Source organism: Polypterus senegalus, chromosome 7 (assembly GCF_016835505.1).
Source record: "Polypterus senegalus isolate Bchr_013 chromosome 7, ASM1683550v1, whole genome shotgun sequence".
In the NCBI taxonomy this organism is placed as follows: Eukaryota; Metazoa; Chordata; class Cladistia; order Polypteriformes; family Polypteridae; genus Polypterus; species Polypterus senegalus.
Window position 1 is genome coordinate 119,391,849 of NC_053160.1, and position 23,651 is coordinate 119,415,499.

The window sequence follows — 23,651 nt, forward strand, 5'->3', positions numbered from 1 at the left end:
TAAAGATTTAGTGTAAATAGAGTAAAAATATAGCATATACAAACACAAAAATGGTTAAAGCACAAATTACAGTGAAGTACTAATTATTGAATATTTTCCCCCTAACTTCATTGTTAAAACAGCAAGAAAGAACAATAAGAATAAATCACTTGCACTGGCATTACAAAATGCATGTTTGCAGGGTTAAATTAGAAGATTTCCTAGATAGTGCCATGCTGCCAAACAAATTGGATCCCTACGGATTTTGCAAAACATGCTAGAGGCTAATGGGGTGAAAAGTGCTTCAAGTATACTGACAAAACTGCCATTGGAACATATGAAAAAGTGAAAACAAGATATGCTAAATTTATTGTTTAATGTAGGTGGTGTAATCTCCCAAAACACTCAACTGTTAAGTGCTGGAGAGACAGGAAAAATGAAGGCAATTTCTTTGGACAACAGTTATGAAGCAATTAATTACTGCAACCCAGCTACCCCCTAGGCACAGGCTGTCAAGAATAAACCGAGCAAGGTCACACAGTTTCACATTGTTTTGATTTAAAGAACTCCTAGTAAAAGCAAATGCTATCAAGAGGCAGATCATTTACTAACTCACAGTAATGGAAAGCAACTATGGCTGAAAGAAAACCAAATCTGTTACTACATTGAGAAGGCATCTCGGGAAAAATTTAAACTTGATAACTAAACACTTCTGAATTTGTTCTCTAGATGTTGCCAAAATTATGTCTTGAATAGTGTTGTCTAACTGGCAAGAAGGTGCTAAGGTTTAAGCATTACGTTTACGGCAAACAGCAAGGAAAACTCCTGAGGGATATCACAAAAGAGTTTCACACTTAGATTTTGAATTCAGGAATTGTGACACTGCATTTTTTAAATGTTGGTCTTTTTTTAAAAAAAAAAATCACCTCTATATTAATTTGTTAATGGCTTCCACATAATTACATTTGACATAAAGACATAGCATAATATTCTCAGACCTGTTTTAATAATATCTAGAGTTAAAGGGGAGTGGTGGTGAAGCCTGACAAAACAGATGCATATGTTTCTGAAATTAATCTCTAATAAAGGGTTGTTTTTTCACAATTGTAAGGCAACAGCTACTATAAATATATTAATAATCATTGAATATGTTAATCTAGTTTATCCAACTTACTCTTTCTTGCACATCTACCCTCAAAACAGAAACATTCTGTACCATATAAATTAAGCATTAGTTTACTGCTTCAAATTTAGCTTGACAGAAGTCACTTCAGCTTGTATATTTTGTATACCATATATTTTACATGCCAGATAAATGATCACATTGTTGCATATGCAAGTCACATCTCCGAATCTTATACCTGAAAGTGTTGCATGTACAAGCAGTGGTGCAGGGGTCTGAACAAAAAATCAACCATGCACCACACACTCCACTCCAAAATGTTAAATAAACAATGTCTCTTGATGAAGTAGGTAACACATTTAAAATCCTCTAACTTTCTATCAAACCATTAATTTTCTAGATCCACTTATCCTGAACAGGGATGTAGACAAGCTGGAGCCTAACTCAGCAAACACTGGGCAAGGCAGGGGCAATCCCTGGACAAGGTGACAGCCCATCGTAGGGTGAACACCCAAACATGCACACAGGGACCACTTTAGTACCCCCAACTCACCTGTACATCTTTCTAAACAATCCTAGAAAACCTGAACATTACACCATATATACATTTTCTAACTTGTTTAAATAAAAATAAAATGAACATTGAGTATTAACTTTTTCATAATTTTCAAGTTTTAAACAGGGCTGTGGAATCGGAGTCAGGTTGAGGAGTCAGGGACAATTTTGGGTACAGTACCTGAAGTCGGGGTCAGAGTCAGCAAAAATGTTCCAACTCCTAATAAATTTAAATTGCAATGAAAAAAAATACAGAAAGCTCAAATGTCCCATTTCACAAACAATAGTCATACTTCTCTGATGTAAGAATAAAGCCTAGTGCATAGTTGTGTTACTACTAGTGTGAAGTTCGGCTCAGCTGTTCCAGACATTCACATATTGTAATCTGGATTATGGTACATTACAAAAAGTGTTTTCATTTTATTTCAGATATAATGTGTTTAACAAGTTCATTTGAGTGTTAATAAGTGTAATGATGTAGGTGTAGGTGTGTGCTATGGCCTGGTATGTATTCAGAGGTTCTGTCTGCACTCTCCACAATATGCTCCCACCCATGGCTGAACTTTAGCATAATTTTGCATACCACCTGTTCTAGAAGATTTTGAAATTAAAAAGGAACAGATTCTATATATTGTGACAGATAATGCTTCTAATATGTTATCCACAATTGAGAAAATCAATAAAGTAGATGAAGAAAGTGACAAACAGATATTAGAGGGAGACCTCTCTGCAAGTATTAGAGAAAGTGAAACCGAAGAGAATTGTGAAATTTTGGATAACATTGCTGAAGAAGCATCTAAGATTACTACTATTCAACATATGCATTCTGCTGTTCATACTCTGCAACTTGCAATAAGAGATGGATTGAAAGATCGTCATGCAGCTACTCTAACTGGCAAATTGAGGCAAGTAACTGTTGCTGCCAGGGCCCCTAAAACAGATGCCATTTTAAAAAGACGTGCAGGAAAAGGAGCCATTTTGGGGAAGCACTTATCTGATGGTAAAGCGTCTGCTTGAACTAAAAGACTTTCTTGAAGAACTGGACAATGAAAATAATTTATTAACTGAAAGCCAGTGGGCACAAGTAAAAGAACTGGAAAGTCTACTTTTTTATCCCTTTACTGTCACCAAGAGGTTGCAATATGAAGATTTAGCACCCGGTAAATTTTTCTTGAAATGGAAGAGCTTGATATATCACCTGAACAAAAGTGGAGGGTTAATAACTGATGGCATCATATCTTCAATGAAGAAAAGAGAGAGCCTCTTACAGGATAATCAAATCTTGTTAGCTGCTATTTATGTTGATCCAATGAGCTGAATTTTGTTGAGCAATGACCAGATTGCTAATGGAAAAAAGGCACTCTATGATGTAGCAGTTCACATGAAGGGATTACTACTACCTGAAACAGCACCACTGGATGAAGCTATAAGCACTGGTAACTCAGGATCATCCCCTTCAAATTAAGATTTAGACTTTGATTCCTACTTGGACAAAATGGAAGTTTCAAAAGCAAACCAACGTCACATATGCGTGAAAGATAAATGACCAGTAAATGTCCAAATAAAGAGATTCCAGCAGGAGTTTTTTAAAGAATTAAAAGAAGTTGAAAAGTATGATCACTCATTGAAACTGACTGTAGAAGAAGCCATCCTTGTTGATCTAGAGATTATTAGTGATGTGGCTAGAATTATAACAGCAATGCCACCCACCCAAGTCAGTGTTGAAAGACTATTTTCAGCTCTAAAAATAATCAAGTCAGATTTAAGAGCTTCTATGAAAGAGGATCTGGCAGAAGCAATTCTGTTTCTTAGAACATTGCATTGAGTTAATTTTGTATTGCATTTAACAGCTATTCTACTCTACAACTGTATTCCAAGTTTAATATATTAACTGTTTTTTGTTAATGTAGTTAAGATTTGTTTTTGTTTTAAAACTACAGAAGAATGTGGTTTATATTTTTTTAACTGGTAAAGTTCCTGTTCCTGATTTTTATGCATGCTACTACTTTATAGCCACTTGATAAAAACAATAAATAAAACCTAATTGTGTTCAATTTTTTGTTTTTTGTTTAACTGGCCAATACGGTAAAGACTCAGCTTCCTAGCCAGTAGTTCTGTGGTTAAATGACATGTATGTTGCCTTCCTTCAATCAACATGGAAAATAAATTAGCATATAAAATACAGAGGAGTCGGAGTCAGAAGTACTGGAAATTAAAGAGTTGGGAGTCGGAGTCAAAGAATTCATCTACCGACTCCACAGCCCTGGTTTTAAATGTGGTATTCTGAGATTTACAGTCTACAGGTTATATTGTATCTTTGTACTTGGAACAATAGATGATAGTTGTCTTGGGGTATTATATAAATATGTAGCTGTACAATTGTAACTTAAAAAATGCAATTATGTTTTATGGTTAGTATGCCTCGAAAAGCCTAAATGCCAGAAATTGCCCATGGTTTTAATCCAATACAGTGGTGCAGGGTTTCAATCCTATCTTATTAGCATCTGGCACATGGCAAAGACCAGCACAAGGAATTCCAGGCCACTAGTCAGTCTTATGTTAAACTCACATACAATGTACCAATTTACAATATAAGGTGCTAAGTTACAATTGCAAATTATCATAAAAAGTATTCTTTTGATATGTGGGAATAAAACTGAAGTACAAAAGCAAATATTCCACATACACTGTGCCTATGCCATGATTTAAACCCATACCGAGGACTCTGCAGTTGTAAGGCACCACCGTGCTACCTTACCTTGTAGATTTTACTCAATAAATTACTTTCCGTATAAGTAATTTGGAAACATCTGATAAACTGTGTTCGAAACTAACATTGAATATTTTCACAAATTCTACATTTTAATTCAATCTCCTGGATATATTTTGCATAAAATACAACTAACAAATAAAATCCAGTGGATACATGTAAAAGAAAACAGACAGTGCAGCAACTACCATTCAGTTTAAATGTTCATGCATGTTTTTTTACTTCCATTTAATCCTGCTTACTTTTATTTTCCTTACAGCTTTGACAATTTGAGTTTGAGTTTAAGTTCAAAGCTTTCTTTTCGTAGCTAAATCTAAATGTAGATTTGCCTCACAAAAATCTTATTATTCATATACATAATCATATCTAAAAACAAATATTTATAAATGGACAAAAAAAAAAGAGTCTAACAAACAAATACTGGAAACTAAGCCCACCTGTTCAATACCTGCAAACAGTGGTATGTCATGGAAAGGTGAAATGTATTTTCCCTCTGGGTTTTCTGTAATATAAAAGAAGCAAAATTAATCATTTTTTCAGTCAGGTACAGTTACCTGATTCCTTTTAATTTTTTCATTTTAAAGAGATGTTTTTGCTTTAAACATTTCACTACAGGTTGTTAATGGTGAAAGTCAGGTGTTGGAACAGACAAAGAACTATAGCACATATGTAGGAATTCATCCATGGCACAAGATCAGTTTACAAATTATTTAAAATACAGTACAGTTAACTGCTCAAGGCAGTTTATGCTTTTGTTAATGTGAATGACAGAATACAGTAAGTGCACTCTGCAAAACCTGGAATACTATGCTGCTCACACACATAAATACCTTTTTGTGACCCTGAGAAGAATTTGTGATTTTTTTTGATTGATTTTATTATAATCATTTCATACAGATCAATTTTTACAAAAAATAGGATTGAAAACAAAACAACCCAAACCCTACACCTGAGAGAGAGAGCATGACCATCGAAGTAAAACTTAAAGCTGGTCAAAATACATAAATTGATGAGTTTAATAGGCAGATAAAAAAAAGAAATGTGAAGAGAATTATTTCCTCAGTGCTTTAAGAGCTTATTCTAAAATATTATTGATAGATCCTGCAAGGTTTTGAAAAAGTTCTGCACAGATCCTCTAAGTGAGAATTTAACTTTTTCCAATTTCAAATAGTATAAAACATCAGGTACCCACTGACTTAAAAGAGAAGAGTTAGGATTCTTCAAGTTTAGCAAAATAAGTCTGCGTGCCAATAGTGTAGTTAAGGCAATCACAGTTTGTTTGTCCTTCTCCACTTTAAGCCCATCTGGAAGAACACCAAACACAGATGTTAATGGGTTAGGAGGGATTGTGACACCAAGGCTGTCTGAAAGGCACTTTAAAATTTATGTCCAGAATGGTGTTAAGAATTTGTGATTCTAAGGAATTAAAAGAAATAAGAATAAATATCCACAAGTAGGTAATAGGTAATATACATATTTTTAAATGGTCCCTGCTACTTGTAATTCTCACAAAATCTCTTATGTGAATTATTTTTAGTAGAACATGTAGTCCAGATCTCACAGGATCTATTTTGGTCAATAGATTTCAATCTTAAAAAAAGGTAGTAAAAGACAGTAGCGAAAAATAAAACACACCAGCTAAAACTTGTCTTCACATTTAAGAAGATGCCATTTTCTTCAGAGTAACGATGACTGAAATATTTCAGTATTATTAGAAGTATCACTCGAAGTGCAATCACAGTCCATTTAGGGATGAGACATGAAGTATCAAAAGATAAAAGACTAGAATTCAACACAATATTTGTGGTTGCCTTTGGGACTAATACCATGAAAAAATGTACTAGTGATGGCAAATCTGTATTACACTTTTCCAACAAAGCACATCAGACAGAAGCTTATAATTCAATAAAATCAGGATACATTCCCTAAATGGAATAAGTCCTTGAAATTCACGCCACATGGGCATACATATGGCATTCTCTTTTATTATTTAGTGCCCAATGTTAATTTTTGCTTTATTTGTACTAGCTCCTATTTTCAATGTCTGCAATCAATTTCACTTGTCATTAGTAATTCTATTTAGAGGTATCTGCAATTAAATTTTGACTAGTCAGAATAGCTGGCAGAATAACCTGAAGGGTCCAGCACAGCGGGCCTATCATGATCTCCCCGAGGAGGAAGCCGCCTAAAACGACCTCCTTAAGGCCGAGATATTTAAATGCTACGGCATAACCTCTGGCCAGCAAGCGAGGGAATGGCAGCACTGGAGGCTTGACCCTAGTGGCCCTCTAAGAGCCCAGGCCTTTGAGTTCTGGGGTAAAATCGGGCACTGGCTACGGCCAGACGTCAACCAGGCTCGACAGGTAGTAGAGCAGGTCGTCTGTGAGGCGTTTATATACGCCATGCCTGACTATCTCACCCAGCAGGTCTGGAGGCACCCTTTCAAGGACATGAACGGCCTTTTGGAGTTACTGGAGAGACAGCTGGCGGTGAACCAAATCAGGGAGACTGAGAAACCAGCTCGTGGGGTCCGACAGGGACACCCACCCCAGAGCCCACCCGTCGCACCGCCGAGGCTGCAGCCAGACCGAGGGACCGGCTGCCCACCCCGCTGTGCTGTTTCAAGTGTGGCAATGTGGGGCACATGCCTGCCCCATCAACACGGAGCCGATGGACTGCAGCTGGATCAAGGGTGAGAGGTACTGTGCCCTGTCTAATCCTCTGGCGGTCCGTAATACGGGAGTGGTATTGGTGAATGGGCACTCAGTGGTGGCTCTGTTTGACTCCGGGAATAACATTACCATTGTTGCTCACCGTTATGTTTTACTGCGACAATGGCGAGCACCTAATTCAAAAATTATGTGTGTACATGGGGTGACCAAAATGTATAAGTCCGCGAAGTGCTTTATAACCTGGGAAGGAGATATCAGAGAAATGCTTGTTGCGGTGTTACCCGAACCTCCCTACCCGGTTATACTAGGACAAGATTGGTCGAAAAGTAATTGCGATAAAACTGTTGCCACTCTGAAACCCGAGCAGGGTCTGGTGATGGATGGGCTAGGGCCCCTCCCAGCATCTCCTACGCCGTGCACCGCGGCGACTAATGATGATGCAGGCAGGCCGGGGAAGCTGTTTTCAGATCCGGACCTCAACCCGGAAGTACCACCGGGAGAGCCTCCAGGTCAAGATGAAGCTAGCACCGACCCGCTCGATCGGATCGAAACTGATATTCCACGTCCTTTAAGAGAGAACAGTGGAATGATGATTCCCTGAAGTCTGCCCGGAATGCTATAGAGTCCGAGAACGACATATCATTAGCCGATTCCACACCACTGGGACCCAACTTTGTATTAGACAATGACTTGTTATATTGAGTTGCAGAACACGAAGGTGAGGTGTGGAAGTTGTTGCTAGTCCCACAGACCTACCGGCGGCAAGTGTGCGAACTGGCTCATGCCCACCTCTTAGGCGCCCATCTCGGGGCTGAAAAGACATTGGAAAGATTAAAACTCCGGTTTTACTGGCCCGGGATTAATGAGGAGGTCCGACGTTTCTGTCAGTTCTGCCCGGTCTGTCAGCTGTGTCAGATACCCAGGAGGGACCGTGCTCCTCTTGTCCCGATTCCCCTTTTTGATGTACTCTTTGAGCGGATCAGTGTCGATCTCGTTGGGCCCCTGGAACCTTCGACGAGAGGCCTTAAATATATTTTGGTAATGGTCAAATACGCAAGTCGATATCCTGAAGCGGTTTCTCTGCGAGCTGCCAATTCAAAAAATATCACATGGGAACTGGTAGGTCAGAGTGGGTATATTTAGAGAAGTCCTCACGGACCAAGGTACTCCCTTCACATCGGATATGTTCAGGGAAGTGGCCAATTTACTCCGCATTGAGCATCTCAGGACGTCGGTAAACCACCCTCAGACAGACGGCTTGGTGGAATGCTTCAACCACACCCTGAAACAGATGGTCCGCAAGGTAGTCAGCGCAGACAGTAGAAACTGGGACCAACTTTTACCGCTGGTGCTTTTCGCGTACTGAGAGGTGCCACAAGTCTCCACCGGGTTCTCCCCCTTTGAACTCCTGTATGGACGCCAACCCCGGGGCATATTAGATCTATTAAAAGAAAGTTGGGAAGGGGAGGTGCTTTTTTCCACCAACATCTTGGAACATATCTCGCAGTTACGCAATAGAATGGAAAAAATACTTAAAAGAGCATATATCCAGGGCTCAAGCACAGAACTACAATAGGAATTCCTCCCTACGCAAGTTCCAACCAGGGGATCGCGTAATGGTGCTTGTGCCCACTTCCCACTCAAAATTGTTGGCCCATTGGCAGGGTCCATACGAGGTTAAAGAGAGGAAGGGGCTCATCGACTATTTGGTTCTCCAGCCAAATTGTCGACCGAGCGAGAGAGTCTACCATGTGAATATCCTCAAACTTTGGAGAGACAGAGAGGACCCTGATCCCTCCGGTCCAACCCTCTCCCTTTTCTCTGAAAAAGTCGCCCTTAACCTCAGTTCCAATTTGAAATCACACCAGAGACGGGAGCTCAAAGGAGCCATCCGGTCAGTATGGGAAGTGGTCAGCGAAGCTCCAGGCTGGACTACACTGATTCAGCACAACACTGTAACAGACCCAGGGGTGGTAGTCAGGAAGCACCCCTATTGCCTCCCGGAGGCGAAGCGTACTGAGGGGGAGCTAGAGGTACAACGTATGTTGGACATGGACATCATCGAGGAAAGCCATAGCCCCTGGTCCAGACCTATAATCCTCGTGTCCAAGCCGGACGGCTCCTGGAGATTCTGTAATGACTTCAGACGTCTCAATCAGGTCTCCAAGTTCAACGTCTATCCCATGCCTCGCGTGGATGAACTCCTCAAGAGGCTGGGGATGGCCAGGTATTTGACTACTCTTGACATGACAAAGAGATACTGGCAACATCCCTTAATGGCATCCGGAAAAGAGAAAACTGCTTTCAGCACCCTTAGTGGGGACTGGCTGTATAAGGTACTCCCATTTGGGCTGCACAGAGCGCCAGCGAACTTCCAGCGTCTGGTAGATAGAGTTCTACGGCCCCACCAGTCCAACTGTGCTGCGTACCAGGATGACATCATCATCTTCTCCAGCACCTCAGAGGAACATGTACTGCAGGTGTACGCCATCCTCCTGATGCTAGCAAGAGCCGGGCTTTGTATCAATCACCGGAAATGTTATTTTGGATTGAAAGAAGCCAAATATTTAGGCTACCTAGTGGGAGGAGGGCTGGTGAAGCCACAGTGCTCAAAAATCAAAGACATCCTTGAATGGCCCTGTCTGATAGCCAAGAAGCAGGTGCAAGCCTTCATGGGTCTAGCAAGTTACTATCTCCAGTTTGTGCCCCGCTTCTCCGAGAGGGCCGCACCCTTGACCGACCTGACAAAGAAGGGGCCCTTTCCATGTGGTGTGGAATAGCACAATGGAACAAGCATTCAGTGACCTAAAGTTGGCCCTGACAATGGCACCTGTTTTGAGAACCCCTGATTTTACTCTCTCTTTCCTCCTCCAGACTGATGCTTCAGACACAGGTCTCAGTGCTGTGCTGAGCCAGAGCTTCGACGGTGTCGAACATCCCGTGTTGTACCTCAGCTGGAAACTGTTGGACCGGGAGACACGGTATGCTGCGGTGGAACGAGAAGTCCTGGCCATCAAGTGGGTGGTAACGTATCTGCGGTACGACCTGTTCGGCCGGGAGTTTACACTCGTGACGGACCATGCCACCCTCCAGTGGATGGCCCTGCACCGGGAGTCGAATCCTTGGATAACAGGTGGTTTTTGGACTTGCAGCCCTACAAGTTTACCATCGCTTATCTCCGGGGAGGCCTCCAGGCCAACACTGATGCCCTCTCACGGGCTCACGACTTCTCGGTTCAGGCCGCCCGACCCAACGGGTCTGGGATGACGGAGGGTCATGTCACACACGAGCGCATGGGGAGCAGCTGAAGGACCCGATGGCATTCGCGACAAATCGTGCTAGGGGACAAAGGCAGGGTACTAACCACTCTCTCTCTTTTTGCATAGAACGAACAAAGCACCGCCGCCATGATTCCTCCCGCAGAAACAAAACGCCATCACTTCCAGGTTCCTTTCTTCCCTCTGGTCCCCTGTTGATGACGTCCAAAACTCATCCACCACCACGCCTTCCCATCATTCCACGATCCTAATTTCCGGTCCGGCTCGTTTATATGTTCGTGCAACCCTCCCTGTCTTGTCTAACGTATTTCTCTGTTTAGTTTTGAGATTTGGAAGACCTTGATTATTATTTACAGTATACAGGGCCTGAACAACCTCAAACCTTTATGACTGTCTCAGTCTCTTATTACAATGTTTATATACATTGAAATATTTATATTGATGGCACTGGCTGGCCCACACGTCCCCCAGCTCTCCTCATGTATCAGCCCATCTCCTGGTCTCTCCTCCATGCTGGGAGACACAGCAAACCTTCTTGTGACAGAATGTATGGATGATCCATCCTAGTGGAGCTGGACTACCTGTGCAACCTGAATAGGCTGCAGGTACCACCTCATGCGACCAGTAGTAACAAGAACAATAGCAAAACACAAAACTGGAGATGAATTGGTCAAGAAGGATCAGGAGAGAGCAATTGTTTGTTGCCACCACCTGCAAAACAATTCCCTTTTTGGGTGTTGTCTTGCTGTTGCCTTTTCAGTGCGCCTGTCGTCACTTTCATTTGCACGAAAGCAGGTAAAGTTGGTTCACAATAGCTATGCTTCCTAAATGGAGAGAATAATATCCCTTAAAGTTTAACTGACTTAATGTTAGTGATGGTTCCCTAAATTTTTTTGAGCAGTATATAATCATATATATCATAAAACCTACACAAAAATACAATACATTAGCTCAGATTCTGACTAGTCAAATTATATTTTAGACATAATGTATTATATTTTGGATCTGAAAGATTTACAACTAGTTAAATGGAAGGTTTTTAAATACTTATCATATATATGTGTAAGCATCCTATACTCAAAGGAAGAGAGAAATAGCTAAATTCCAACCCACAGAATAGAAAACAGTTCTTACAAGCAAACAATACAACCAAGAGACCTGTAGTTAACTAAGATTGAATTATGTTTCAAGGCTTGGATCCCATTAGGTGACAAGATACAATTGTACAATTGTTGAGCAAAATCTAGAAATACTATAGAATAAGAAGTTTCATTTTAAATGACACAAAAGCAATCATACTGTGGCACACAGTACGCATGAATATGAATTATAACTACAACTTCTACAGTAAATCAACCTTTATTTTGTACACTTTTCTCATACAAATTTGTGGTGTTCAATCTATGTTATACACTGACCTAAAGGATTATTAGGTACACCTGTTCAATTTCTCATTAATGCAATTATCTAATCAACCAATCACAATGCAGTTGCTTCAATGTGTTTAGGGGTGTGGTCCTGGTCAAGACAATCTCCTGAACCACAAACTGAATGTCAGAATGGGAAAGAAAGGTGATTTAAGCAATTTTGAGCGTGGCATGGTTGTTGGTGCCAGACGGGCCGGTCTGAGTATTTCAATCTGCTCAGTTACTGGGATTTTCACGCACAACCATTTCTAGGGTTTACAAAGAATGGTGTGAAAAGGGAAAAACATCCAGTATGCGACAGTCCTGTGGGCGAAAATGCCTTGCTGATGGTAGAGGTCAGAGGAGAATGGGCCGACTGATTCAAGCTGATAGAAGAGTAACTTTGACTGAAATAACCACTCGTTACAACCGAGGTATGCAGCAAAGCATTTGTGAAGCCACAACACGCACAACCTTGAGGCGGATGGGCTACAACAGCAGAAGACCCCACCGGATACCACTCATCTCCACTACAAATAGGAAAAAGAGGCTACAATTTGCACAAGCTCACCAAAATTGGACAGTTGAAGACTGGAAAAATGTTGCCTAGTCTGATGAGTCTCGATTTCTGTTGAGACATTCAAATGGTAGAGTCAGAATTTGGCGTAAACAGAATGAGAACATGGATCCATCATGCCTTGTTACCACTGTGCAGGCTGGTGGTGGTGGTGTAATGGTGTGGGGGATCTTTTCTTGGCACACTTTAGGCCCCTTAGTGCCAATTGGGCATCGTTTAAATGCCACGGGCTACCTGAGCATTGTTTCTGACCATGTCCATCCCTTCATGACCACCATGTACCCATCCTCTGATGGCTACTTCCAGCAGGTAATGCACCATGTCACAAAGCTCGAATCATTTCAAATTGGTTTCTTGAACATGACAATGAGTTCACTGTACTAAAATGGCCCCCACAGTCACCAGATCTCAACCCAATAGAGCATCTTTTGGGATGTGGTGGAACGGGAGCTTCGTGCCCTGGATGTACATCCCACAAATCTCCATCAACTGCAAGATGCTATCCTATCAATATGGGCCAACATTTCTAAAGAATGCTTTCAGCACCTTGTTGAATCAATGCCACATAGAATTAAGGCAGTTCTGAAGGCAAAAGGGGGTCAAACACCATATTAGTATGGTATTCCTAATAATCCTTTAGGTGAGTGTATGTCTATCCCTCCATGCTGAATTCTATAAAATACAGAACCTTTGTCAAAAGACAATATTATAAAAGACTTTTGTAGCCAATTACACCATTTATACTAGCAAAATCACAAACCTGAAAGAAAACCTAGTGACCTCAATCTGATATAATACCACCAATTTTGGGTCTTGCTGCCTTATGACATGAAGGCATTAGTAACAAAAGTAAATTAGAATCAGATTTGACTGGAAAAACCCATTGTTCATTAAACCACTTTCTGCATCAATTTATTTCTCATGTAATGACATTTCTAAAATATTTGTTAATTATACACAGTTGGATACATGCAGAGTGTGTCAGTATCACATGTGGTAGTGTGGCCTGCCAGGCGAAGTATATGACAATAATAATGCTATAAATCAAGCAGTGACATTAAAATAAAATGCACTCAATTTCTAATTTTAGACAGATATTACATTCTAAATATAATGGACTGCTTTCCTAACATTAAAACCAGACAGATCTAATGAAATATCACTTCTACAGAATACTAAACCAAAACTAATTCAGGAAAACAAAGCTAATGTCAAAACAAGAACTTCACATAGGACATTTCTTGGCAGGTATTTGGTGATGTTTGTTTCAGAAATATGTCAGTTCCAACCATAACGCCTGGTTTGGCGAAATGACATTATTGATGAGAAAATGGCTTAATGCAAAATGAACAGAAAACAAAAGAAAAAAAAAAAAAAAATATATATATATATATATATATATATATATATATATATATATATATATATATATATATATATATATATATATATATAATGTAAACACAAGGCACCAACCCAATGCAACAGTCACATTGCTAAGATCCTTATAGAGCCCTTTGTGTCCAAGGCAGATTTCCCAACAATGCTGGTGCATGAACTATTCAGGGAGTGGATGTAGACATAATGCATTACCATGAGTGCTTGAGGGTCCACATCAGTCATAGGCTGGACGGGTCTCATAACACTGAGGAACTAAAGGGCAGAACAGTGTTCTTTCTTAGGAGATTGTGCTCCTTTAATATGGGTAATGACATTCTTCATATGTTCTACAACTCTGTGATGGTCAGTGCAATTTTCTACACTGTGTTGTACTGGGCTGGCAGCATCAATTCAAGAGGGGCCCACCGAATCAAAATGCTAATTAGAAAGGCAGGCGCAGTTATGGGATGTACACTCAGAGGCAGTAGCAAAAGAAAGTATGAAAACAAAACTGAGTGCCATTATGAAAAATGCTGCACATCCTCTCTCTGACACACTAACACCGAGTACTTTATGCCAAAAATAATTCAGCAAACGTTTGTCAAGAAACACTAGTGGGGCTCCTTTATAGTTGTGGCAATAGACCACCATAATGCCTCACTGTAACTGGAACTGCCAAGTCATATGTTTTGTTTCTTTTTAGTCATTCTACGGTGAGGTCATACCATAGTGTGTATGTGTACCTATCTGTTTGTTTATTTGATTTATTTATTTAATAAACTTCTGAAAAGAGCCAAATTTCCCCAGGGACAAATAAAGTTCTATCTATGTGTGTATCAGTCTATCTATGACAATCACAGACATGTGCATAGAATAAATATAATGTACTAAATACCTCATTACACTCAATAAGAATCAAACCATTTTTGTTTCAGGTAATCAGCATAATAACTGGAAGAGGAGTAGGAAAGCACAGGAAAGAGGAAAGGGAAAATGAAACCAGTGGTTTCCATAAAGGAAGACAAAAAATGAAACAAGCTTGACGTATAATACTTTTGTTTTGCTTTCAGTCTACAGGTTACTGGTCCCAGATGTCATTTTCTAAAAACTGTTGTATTACTTTCCATATAGATATGGGAGTATTGTTATAGCAAAGGGAAATATGGGGGAAGGTTAACGGTGCTGCACTGTCACTAACATATTTTCCGTTTCCATTCCTAGAATAGAGAAGGAGTCCCTGAATGAATGATGTGCAATTTCACTTCTGCCGAAATGCATCAAGCCTCTCCCTTTCCAATCTCAATGGTATTTAAGAAAACAATGATCTAGAAGTTAGTGTTGAGTCTTGGGCCAGCTTCTGAGTAGGATGGAGTTCCATCCCATGAATACTTTTTTGTTTCTTCTTCTTCTTCTTATGTAGCTCCTGTAGCCATTTTCTACCTTGAAGAAAAGTGCTTTTCTTTTGTCCTTTGGACATTTCCCTTAAGTGGAGCAATTTCTGCTACCCCAAATCATTGTTTGACTTCATGTTATCTTTTACAATTTAACACCTTAGTTAACAAAGTAGATGTGTACTAGGACTTTAGTTCATCACAAAAACAGTAGATTCAGCAACAGTTTGCTGCTACAAAATTATATAAATACGTACTGAAAATCCACAACCATATCCCATATTTCAGATTTGATTTCTAAGCCGGGTAAACACCAGCAACAAAATATCTTTCTACCTGATAATTTGGAGTTGCAAGTTAGCATTTACCATAAAATAGAGAAGTGTGTCAAATGTGCTTTAATATACAACAGACTGTTAAATACTGTATATTATATTTGTTCATCTGTAATAGTCATAATTAAATTATTTGTTCATATTTACATAATCAAAACTATTTTTTCTATTCTTTTTGAGTTTTTTTTATAGATATTTATTATTCATTAACATATTTAACTCAGCCACAGGGGATGCACAAACCAGTGTGTTTCTTCGTGCCAGTCCCACGCCCGGATAAATGAGGTGGGTTACATCAGGAAGGGCATCCGGTGTAAAACTTTGCCAAATTAATATGCGGACAGTAATACAAATTTCCATACCGGATCAGTCGAGCCCCGGGTTAACAACGACTGCCACCAGTACTATTAGCCATCAGGGTGCTGGCAGAAATTGGGCTACTGTTGCCCGAAGAAGAAGATGGAGAAGAAGAGGGGGGAGACTTGTCCGGAAGCAGGAGGAGAGGAAGTAGATAAAGAGAGTGGAAATGAGGGTAGGAACTTTGAATGTTGGCAGTACGACTGGTAAGGGGAAAGAGTTAACCAATATGATGGAAAGAAGGAAGGTTGATATATTGTGCGTGCAAGAGACTAAATGGAAGGGGAGTAAGGCCAGGTGGATCAGAAATTGGATTCAAATTGTTCTATCATGATGTGGATAGGAGGAAAAATGAAGTAGGGGTTATTCTAAAGGAACAGTATGTCAAGAGTGTTTTGGAAGTGAAAAGAGTGTCAGACAGAGTAATGATTATGAAGCTGGAAATTGGAGGTGTGATGATGAATGATGATAAATGTTGTTAGTGCATATGCACCACAAGAAGGGTGTGCAATGGATGAGAAAGAAGATTCTTGGAGTGAGTTGGATGAAGTGATGAACAGTATACCCAAGAGACAGAAAGTGGAGCGGATTTCAGTGGGCAAGTATAGTTAAGCAGCACAGGATGGTGGTCTGTAGGATGACATTGAGGATCAAGAAGAGGAAGAGAGTGAGGGCAGAGCCAAGGATCAAATGGTGGAAGTTGAAAAAGGAAGACTGCAAGGTTGAGTTTAGGGAGGAGGTGAGACAGGCACTCGGTGGCAGTGAAGATTTACCAGACAGTTGGGAAACTACAGCAGATGTAGTAAGGGTGACAGCAAGAAGGGTGCTTGGCGTGATATCAGGACAGAGGAAGGAGAAAAAGGAAACCTGGTAGTGGAATGAGGAAATAAAGGAGAGTATACAGAGGAAAAGGATGGCAATGAAGAAGTGGGATAGTCAGAGAGATGCAGAAAGTAGACAAGACTACAAGGAGATAAGGCGCAAGGTGAAGAGAGAGGTGGCGAAGGCTAAAGAAAAAGCGTATGATGAGTTGTATTAGGGGTTGGACACTAAAGAGGGAGAAAAGGACCTGTACTGATTGGCTAGACAGAGGGACCAAGCTGGGAAAGATGTGCAGCAGGTTAGGGTAATAAAGGATAAAAATGGAAACACACTCACAAGTGAGGTGAGTGTGTTGAGCAGATGGAAAGAGTACTTTGAAAGGCTTATGAATGAAGAGAACTAGAGAGAGAAGAGGTCGGATGATGTGGAGATAGTGAATCAGAAAGTGCAACGAATTACAAGGAGGAAGTAAGGGCAGCTATGGAGAGGATGAAGAATGGAAAAGTCGTTGGTCCAGATGACATACCTGTGGAAGCATGGAGGTGTTTAGGAGAGATGGCAGTGGAGTTTTTAACCAGATTGTTTAATGGAATCTTGGAAAGTGAGAGGATGCCTGAGGAGTGGAGAAGAAGTGTACTGGTGCCGATATTTAAAAATAAGGGGGATGTGTAGGACTATAGTAACTACAGGGGGATAAAATTGATGAGCCACAGCATGACGTTATGGGAAAGAGTAGTGGAAGCTAGGTTAAGAAGTAAGGTGACGGTCAGTGAGCAGCAGTATGGTTTCATTCCAAGAAAGATCACCACAGATGTGATGTTTGCTCTGAGGGTGTTGATGGAGAAGTATAGAGAAGGCTAGAAGGAATTGTATTGCATCTTTGTGGACCTGGAGAAAGCATATGACAGGGTGCCTCGAGAGGAGCTGTGGTATTTTATGAGGAAGTTGGGAGTAGCAGAGAAGTATGTAAGAGTTGTACAAGATATGTACAAGGGAAGTGTGGCTGTGATGAGGTCTGCAGTAGGGGTGACAGATGCATTCAAGGTGGAGATGGGATTACATCAGGGATCAGCTCTGAACCCTTTCTTATTTGCAATGGTGATGGACAGGTTGACAGACGAGATCAGCCAGGAGTCCCCGTGGACTATGATGTTTGCTGAAGACATTGTGATCTGTAGCGATAGTAGTGAGCAGGTGGAGGAGACCCTGGAGAGGTGGAGATATGCTCTAAAGAGGAGAGGAATGAAGGTCATTAGGAACAAGACAGAATATATGTGTGTAAATGAGAGGGAGGTCAGTGGAATGGTGAAGATGCAAGGAGTACAGTTGGCGAAGGTGGATGAGTTTAAATACTTGGGATCAACAGTACAGAGTAATGGGGATTGTGGAAGAGAGGTGAAAAAAAGAGTGCAGGCAGGGTGGAATGGGTGGAGAAGAGTGTCAGGAGTGATTTGTGACGGATATCAGCAAGAGTGAAAGGGAAGGTCTACAGGACAGTAGTGAGACTGACTATGTTATATGGGTTGGAGACGGTGGCACTGACCAGAAATCAGGAGACAGTGCTGGAGGTGGCAAAGTTAAAGATGCTAAGATTTGCATTGGGGGTGACATGGATGGACAGGATTAGAAATGAGTACATTAGAGGGTCAGCTGAAGCTGGATGGTTGGGAGACAAAGTCAGAGAGGCAAGATTGCGTTGATTTGGACATGTGCAGAGTAGAGATGCTGAGTATATTTGGAGGAGGATGCTAAGGATAGAGCTGCTAGGCAAGAGAAAAAGAGGAAGGCCCAAAAGATGGTTTATGGATATGGTGAGAGAGGACAAGCAGGTGATGGGTGTAACAGAACAAGATGCATAGAAAAGAAAGATATGGAAGAAGATGATCCGCTGTGGCGACCCCTAACAAGAGCAGCTGAAAGAAGAAGAAGATTATTTGTTAACATATTTATTTAATTTATTATTGTTTATTATTGTTATTAAAATACTTGGTAAAGATCATTTTTTTAATTACCCAGATTAGCACAATGCAAAACACTAATACTTGTCATAATTATTAAGCAACTGATTTAAATATGTGTATTAACTCACAAAAATGTAATTGCAAACACCAAAATGCAATGGAAATGGTCATGTGATAAAAATAGTGGCACTTTCCAAGAGGATTCACCACTACTAGATCAGACTTTTGTGGGAAGTGATGGAGAGACAGGTAGAAACAGAGAGTAACAGTCACACTAACAATAACAATAGAACCAAAGGAAAAGCATGCAGCCAAGAAAAACTGATAAAAAAAGCTAGAATATTTGACCCATACGGCTCAATACTTGGTGCTAATTTTCCCTCTCTTGGACCATATATTGTCATTTTAATAGTATCATCTGGAATGAATAACAGTGGCTTTTCATTACCCTCCAACACGTCTGATACACGGTGCTAATAAATTCTAAACAGAGCTTTGGGTACATGCATATAAAGTGCCAACTACTGAGATAGTTCAAGCAATATGTCGCTGAACAAAATGGATGGCTGTATTTGAAGTCAAAGATGTTTCTTGATCTTGACCCAAACTTACTACAGAATAGTGCTTAAAAGTCTTCTTAGGCCAAAGTACCAAACAAGATACTTGCAGCATTTTTATACACAGGCCTAGCAGACTAAAAGCATTTCTGCTTGGTATTAGTTTTTTTCTTTCTAGGTGAACAGTCATATTAGTTTTAAATAAAATTCTTCATTTTGGTATATATTTTTTTTGTTTTGGAACAAAACATGTCATGTAATGATGCTCCCTATGAAAAGTTTAGTCATTATTAGCCAGTTTAATACATTAATTAAAAATGATTATTAGATGCACAAAATGCATGATATGGACTTTTTAAATTCATAACTATATTGATATGTGGGCAGCAAAAATGGAAATTACTGATACATATTGTACCGGTATTGCTAGTGTGTTTAAATATTGGTTTTAGAAAAGTAATGAATGAAAACAAAAATATTAAATGTATGAAGTTTTCACAAGAACCTTGTTTGAATATAACATTTAAACAGGTTAAAATTACTGTTGTGAAGGACGGCCAGCAGATCAACTCGGCCAAAACCCCCAGGACGCTAGATGGCGACTGCCCTGCAGCTTAGCATTGCCCCGGAATCCCACAGGGCGCTATGGTTACGAACTATGACACACTCTTAATAGTCAGCGACTTTAACTTTCATATCGATAATCAGTGTGACCTAAAAGTAAAGGAATTCATGAACCTCTTGGACTCTTTTGATTTGAGACAGCTCGTTAATCAGCCTACACATGAAGCAGGTCATACGTTAGACTTAGTAATTACCAAAGGACTAAATGTTGATGTGAAGCAGATCATTGATATTAGTCTACCAGACCACTTTCTTCTACTATTTAATACAGAAATAATAATATTAGAAAACATTAATGAGAAGCATATTGTTAAAAAACGCTTCTTTGACGCATCAGCAGCTTTAAAACTTACAAACATTCTAAGCAATCAGTCCGTTTATAGTGCCAACTATAATAGCAAGGATAATGTAAATAGTAAGGTGGAAAATTTTAATTCTAAAGTAAGAGCTGCTGTTTACATAGTTGCACCTGAAAAGACAGTTAAAAAATCTTCTAGCACTGTTATTCCATGGAAGAACCAAAGAGTGTCTGATTTACAAAGAACATGCCGTAGAGCTGAGCGTAAATGGAGGAAAACTAAACTAACTATCCATTATGAGATATTGAAGGTTAAAATAGCAGAATACAATAACACAGTCCGTCTTGAGAGGCGCTGCTATTTCTCTAAGATTATAAATAACAATGCTAGTAATGCCAGAGTTTCATTTTCTACAATTGATCGTCTGTTAAACCCAGGTAACACAAAGGAATGCCCCCAAAATACTTCCAGTGAAACCTGTGAGAACACTGCTGTATTTTTCAATCAAAAAATTAATCATATTAGAAACAACACAGTACGTCTCCCCAACACTGCGGATCCTCCTAAGCCCCAGTACTCCATTATAAACAAATTAAACTCTTTCACCAGGATAGATTTACCTGATTTACATAGAATAATCTCTCAACTGAAACCCTCCACCTGCGTCCTTGACCCAATACCAACAAGGTTTTTCAAGAAAGTATCAGGCGTGCAAATTGATAATATTCTTCATATAGTAAATTCGTCATTAAATACGGGGGTCTTCCCAGACTGTCTTAACACTGCTGAAGTTAAACCCCTACTCAAGAAAAATAATCTTGACCTCACTGCTTTTGAAAATTTCAGACCCATCTCTAACCTGCCCTTCTTAAGTAAAATTCTAGAGAAGGCAGTCATTAGGCAGTTAAATGACTACCTCAATAAACATGCTATTCTTGATAAATTTCAGTCAGGTTTTAGAACAACTCACAGCACAGAAACTGCACTTGTTAAAGTAGAAAGTGACTTGCGGGTAAATGCAGACAGAGGCCATTTATCTGTTCTCATCCTCCTCGATCTGAGTGCCGCATTTGACACCATTGATCACAATATTCTTAGAAATCGCCTTAGTCAATGGGTTGGCCTCTCTGGCAGTGTCTTAAATTGGTTTAAATCCTACCTGGCAGGGAGAAAATTCTTTGTTAGTTGTGGTAATCACAACTGAAAGGCACATTATATCCTATATGGTGTTCCACAAGGCTCTATCCTGGGTCCGCTGCTCTTCTCAATCTATATGCTTCCATTAGGTCAGATTATCTTGGGTTACAACATGAGCTACCACATCTATGCTGATGATACACAGCTGTACTTATCAATAGCACCTGATGACACCATCTCTCTCGATTCACTAACACAATGTCTTACTGGTATGAATGGATGAATAGTAATTTTCTCAAGCTAAATAAAGAAATAAACTTGATGCATTAGGATTAAAGGTTAAGACGGAAGTAAAAAACTTAGGGGTAACTGTTGACTGTAACCTGAATTTTAAATCGCATATTCATCAGACCACTAGGACGGCATTTTTTCACTTAAGAAACATAGCAAAAGTTAGACCTCTTATATCATTGAAAGATGCTGAGAAATGAATTCACGCTTTTGTTTTCAGTCGCTTAGATTACTGTAACGCACTCCTCTCAGGACTACCCAAAAACCACATGAATCATTTGCAATGAGTGCAGAATGCAGCTGCTAGAATCAACTAGGAAAAGAAAATCCGAACACATTTCTCCAGTTTTGATGTCACTACACTTGTTACCTGTGTCTTTCAGAATTGACTTTAAAATTCTGTTTATGGTTTATAAAGCCTTAAATAATCTCGCTCCATCTTTTATATCGGAATGTCTGACACCCTATATTCCAAATCGTAACCTTAGATCCTCAAATGAGTGTCTCCTTACAATTCCAAAAGCTAAACTTAAAAGAAGTGGTGAGGCAGCCTTCTGCTGTTATGCACCTAAAACCTGGAATAGCCTGCCAATAGGAATTCGCCAGGCTAAGACAGTGGAGCATTTTAAAACACTGCTGAAATGCATTACTTGTACATGGCCTTTTCATAACTTCACTTTAACTTAATCCTGTTACTCTGTATGTTCAGTTCATCATAATAACTAACAATGGTGGCTCTAAAATTCGTACAGACCCCTGTTTCTCTCTTCTGTTTCTTTTTCCATTTTTTTTGTGGTGGCGGCCTGCGCCACCAACACCTACTCAAAGCATCATGATGCTCCAACATTGATGGACTCAAATCCAGAAGTCTACGTGATCATCATCATCAAGTCCTTCCGTGAGAACCCTAAATCCAAAGAGGACTGTTTCACTTATGTTAGGTAGAATGCCCAGATGAGACTGGGGGGTCTCATGGTCTGGAGTTCCTGCAGATTTTTTTTTTTTCTCCAGCCGTCTGGAGTTTTTTTTGTTTTTTCTGTCCACCCTGGCCATCGGACTTTACTCTTATTCTATGTTAATTAGTGCTGACTTATTTTATTTTCTAACTGTGTCTTTTATTCTTCTATTCTTCATTATGTAAAGCACTTTGAGCTACATTTTTTTTGTATGAAAATGTGCTATATAAATAAATGTTGTTGTTGTTGTATGGGAAATTAAGTTCAGCTTCACAGCCCTGCTTGGTACCGTGGGTGCCGCCAGGGGACACTGCAGGGAGACACAGGGACTTCTGTTTCCAATATATCCCGGAAGTACTCCCAATTCATGGGTACGGGAGGACAGAAGTACTTTCAGGCTGAAGAAAATAAAAGTCTCCATCTGACCCGGAAGTGCTAGTGAATCACATGGAAGGAAGCACAGAACAACTTCCGGGTCAAGTATAATATAAAGAACTGGTGGAGACCCAGCATGCGAGCCGGAGTTGGAAGGGAGTGCTGCTGGGAGGAAAGAATTGGAGTGTTATCATTGATTTATTGTGGAGGCTGTGGTGCTTTGGGGTACAATATTGGAAGAAGAAGAAACAAAATCAACTTCTTGGTGATTTTACCCTGTGTCCTGCGTACTGTCTGTTGGGAAAAGGAGGGCAATAGCTCAACCAAGCGTCCACATACTTACACTGTATTTACTAATAGTACCCACTACAAAAATTTTAATGGCAGTTTCACACTGCAATGTCTTTAATAAACTTGCAATTTTTAAAATAAAAATCAGTCAGAATTATTTGCAATTTTCATTATTGTGGAAAACCTGAGAAAAAAAATGAAAAACATATCTGAAGAAAAGGAAAAAACGTACATCAGACTTCAAGAAAAAATGTAATCTACACATGCATTTCAGAGCAGACCTGTAAAAATATGAAAACATTTTAAGCAGCAGAATTATATACAGTTTTCTTACTACAAGTAAAACACAGCAAACAAATCCATTGTTTTTGCAGCCGATTGCCTTTTTGAAATTTAGTGACCTCAGGATCCTACCTCGAACACCCTCATGAGACTAGCACAACTTGTTCTTACTGTTAATCCCTTCTCTTTTGATGGCAACTTTCTCCACCACCAGGTTAGTGAAGATGCCAATG

The 23,651-nt window shown here is 39.9% G+C and overlaps 1 protein-coding gene across 1 annotated transcript in view; it reads right to left on the bottom strand.

The window, feature by feature from the left end:
• ppa2 (inorganic pyrophosphatase 2) overlaps positions 1-23,651 on the bottom strand; it is a 176,919-nt gene that overhangs the window by 116,799 nt on the left and 36,469 nt on the right. The window contains exon 2 of the mRNA XM_039759191.1: positions 4,865-4,929. Coding sequence (XP_039615125.1) covers positions 4,865-4,929 — 65 coding nt within the window. The remainder of the gene's footprint in view (positions 1-4,864; positions 4,930-23,651) is intronic.